This window comes from Terrapene carolina, unplaced genomic scaffold, assembly GCF_002925995.2.
Source record: "Terrapene carolina triunguis isolate 2854851 unplaced genomic scaffold, T_m_triunguis-2.0 Scaffold62, whole genome shotgun sequence".
Taxonomy (NCBI): Eukaryota; Metazoa; Chordata; order Testudines; family Emydidae; genus Terrapene; species Terrapene triunguis.
Window position 1 is genome coordinate 296,977 of NW_020664413.1, and position 3,207 is coordinate 300,183.

The following is a 3,207-nucleotide window of genomic DNA, read 5'->3' on the forward strand; positions in this document are numbered from 1 at the left end:
CTGGAGGTTTTCGAGAGGAGGCTGGAGCCGTCTGTCTGGGATGGGTTAGACCCAGCAAGTCCTGCATTGGCAGGGGTTAGACTAGATGACCCATGCGGTCCCCTCTAGCCCTGTGGCTCTGTGATTCGACACACCCCAGCTGTGTTCATGGTCAGCTCCTTGACTGCTCTGCCAGGCGTGGCTCAGGTCAGCTTCAATAAGGTGTTTACACACAACTCCGCCCCGTGGCTGAGCTGTGTAACCCAGTTTTGCAAGCGAGGATGGTGGTAACTGTCATTTGGCTGAGGTGGGGTGGGGTGAGGTGGGGTTGGAGAGAGAAGTTACCTGAGCTGTGACTGTTGCTGGTGAAGTCTGACCCCGTTTCCTAGAACACAAAACAGGACAAACACACACAAGAGGGAAGAGACAAGAACAGCAAAGGGAGAAGATGCAGCTTCGTTCTGTCTCTGGCGTTGACGTTCACTTCCAACCTTCCTGCCGGAAAAACACAGGCGCAGCCCACAGGCTGACCAGACACCCCGAGACCTGGCAAACTCGTACCAGGATCAGGCTGTTTAAGGCATTGCTTTTAGTAGCCTCTTTCGGGTCACAGGCGCCCCGCGGTGTTGCCAAATAGGCAGCTTCGGCCAGCTAAGCCAGACTCTTATTGGACAGACGGCAGAAGGAGAGGGATGGAAAAGAGAAGAAATAAGGAGGGGAAGGAAAAGGACACATGGGAGGGAGGTCTCACATCCCACGTGGTGTTTGGGATTCACCTGGAGCTGGGAGAGGTGGAGGTGTCATCTGGGTCCTGCTCTCTGGCACGGTCTGCTCAGGACATCTCTCAGGATCAGGATGACGGGGCCCCAGGAGATGGTGGGGGAGGCAGCCATCATGGTGAAACTCACTCCAGCAGCCAATTTTTCTCCCCACAGTCTCTTTGTATAAGGACCCCAAAGGGGGGCGATGGCGGAACAGCCCCTCCCTGCATTATTTTGTCCACCAATTAGGCCTAGTATCTGACACACCCCTTTTGGTTCATTGCTTTTCAGGCTCACGCTGGTCTTGTTTTACCAGGCCTTGAATCATATCAGACAGCCTCATTGTTTGGGCTAATTCAGTCCTTTGCACCTTTCCCAGTCCACATGTGTTGCACTAGGACGGTTCTTGTGACACACCAGGAACTTTCACCCTCTCTTTACAGCTGCGCTCACACTTCGGGTAAATGGGTAGGCCCAGTTATCACCACAGTGCTGGGTGTTGCCCCCGAAATCCGCACCCAGACCAGCTCTCCCTGCCCAAAGGCCGGGTCGCGCTGGTGCTCTCTGCTGAGCGGCGCCTCGTTACTGTACAAGTCGGAAGGCGAAGGGCTGACCTCTCTGTGGCTTGGCGGAGTCCAGCGAACTAGCAGGAACAGTGCAAAGGGGGTCGGGGACCAGCCTTCCATAGCCGCTCACGCTAACGCCTTCCCATTGGGTAGCTCTGCGAACGGCTGCCATGGCTGGAACGCCCCACTTAGACCCATAGGCCCCAAGGCCGGAAGGAACCACTGGGATCACCTAATCTGGCTCCTGTACAGCCCAGGCCAGAGACCTGCCCCGACAGCATTCCTAGAGCAGAGCTTTTAGAAAAACATCATGATTTCAAAATTGCCAGCCCCTGTGACAGGCAGGGGCTGTTCTCCCCTTGGGTCCCGGCCCCCTGAGAGGCACCGGAACAACTCCAGCGCTGCACACAGCAGGAAGCTGCCCCAGCTCCTGGCCCAGCTGAGATGGGGTCTTCCTGCTGGGGCCCTCCCGCTTGCCCTCGGCTGGGGTAAGATATTACGGACTAGGGAGTGCAGAGAGGCCCCCTGCAGTGTCATGTTCCAGTCCCCTCTCCTGGCAAGGGGGGGAGTGGGGAAAAGCAGAGGGACTCGAAATCCTGGGGAGAAATGGCCTCCAAGGGGCTGGAGTACATGGAGCAGAGGGGCCCTGCTCGGGGCACCTGTAGAGACTTCTGCCAGCTGGCGGAGGAGTCTGAGGCTAGCCCTTTGGGTGTGTCCACAGGAGAGGGCCACACGACTCCTGGCTGCAGCTCCCTCCAGGCATGCCAGGGCGGAGAGGCGGCTTTTATTAAGCCAAGGGGTTAGCAGACATCCCAGCTAGGGCTTGCAACTGCCCTGCCCCCACCCCCTAATGAGTCACAGCCGCCTGCAGCAATGGCCAGGAGCAAGTACAAATGGGAATGATGCCCCGCCCCGCCCAGCATGGTGAAAGCCGGGGTCCCAGACACTCCCCGGCATGGCTGTGACGGCACCAACAGCACTGCGGCTACTTAGCGTCAGTGCACAAACTGGCTGAGGTTCTGGCCCACCGGGAACCTTAGGAGGCCAGCGGAGACCTGCCAGGCCTGCTCTGCGGGAGCACCTCTCTCTCTGGACAGCCTCAGACAGTGCGACCCAAAGGGGGAAGCGCACAGAGGCTGAAACAGCCCAGCTGGCTGTTGGCTCCGTTCTCAGCCCCTAGTGAATCTGGCCTCGGTCCAGAGCAGACCTCTGCCCCAGCTCCAGCACCACAGGGCACTTGCTGTCCTAGAGGCAGCCAGTAGGAGCCGGGCTCTCTCCTCTCTTCTGCTAACACAAACATGCAGCACTGGAGATGGCTGGAAAGGAAACCAGAAGTCCAGAGGTGGTTGCATCTTTTTATACAGCCCCAGCTGGGGAGGAACAAGGTCCGTGCTGGGAGCGGGGGACGGAACTGCACCCTCCAGTCGGTACAAGCTTGAAATGCAGGGAGCAAACTAACCGGGTGAAACCCACGTCACTTCCGGTGCCTGCCGCAGAGGGATGCAGAGCAGGTTCCTTGGGACGGTTTCCCAGCATCAAACAGCATTGTCCCATTTGCGGCTCTCGGTCTCTCTCCATTTCCTCTCTGACTCTACCTCCACAGCGCTGGGTTTCAGCAGCAGGCCTGTGGCTTCCCCCGGGGGAGCTGACCCCTCTTCCAAAGCGTGGCTCTCCTCCCTCCCCGGGCAGAGGAAGCAGAATGGAAAGGCCTTACACCTGGAGGGAGGGAGCAGCCTTCTCAGGGCCGGGGGAAGCCCGTACACCTGGCCGGCTTCGCTCCCGCACCCCTGAGGAGCGTTCTCGCCCACGCCTGGTTTCCACGCTGCCAGCTCAGTGAGCAGCCCTCGTTCTTCCAGAGTGCCTGGAACCAAGGAGGAGAGATGTGGTCAGAGAACCCGCCC

At 58.9% G+C, this 3,207-nt stretch overlaps 1 protein-coding gene across 1 annotated transcript in view; it reads right to left on the bottom strand.

Annotated features, from left to right (window-relative positions):
- Positions 1-2,662: 2,662 nt before the first annotated feature.
- The window catches only part of SLC23A3 (solute carrier family 23 member 3), a 12,654-nt gene continuing 12,109 nt past the window's right edge, over positions 2,663-3,207 (bottom strand). Inside the window, exon 12 of the mRNA XM_026647758.2 lies at positions 2,663-3,167. Coding sequence (XP_026503543.1) covers positions 2,842-3,167 — 326 coding nt within the window. The 3' untranslated portion in view covers positions 2,663-2,841. The remainder of the gene's footprint in view (positions 3,168-3,207) is intronic.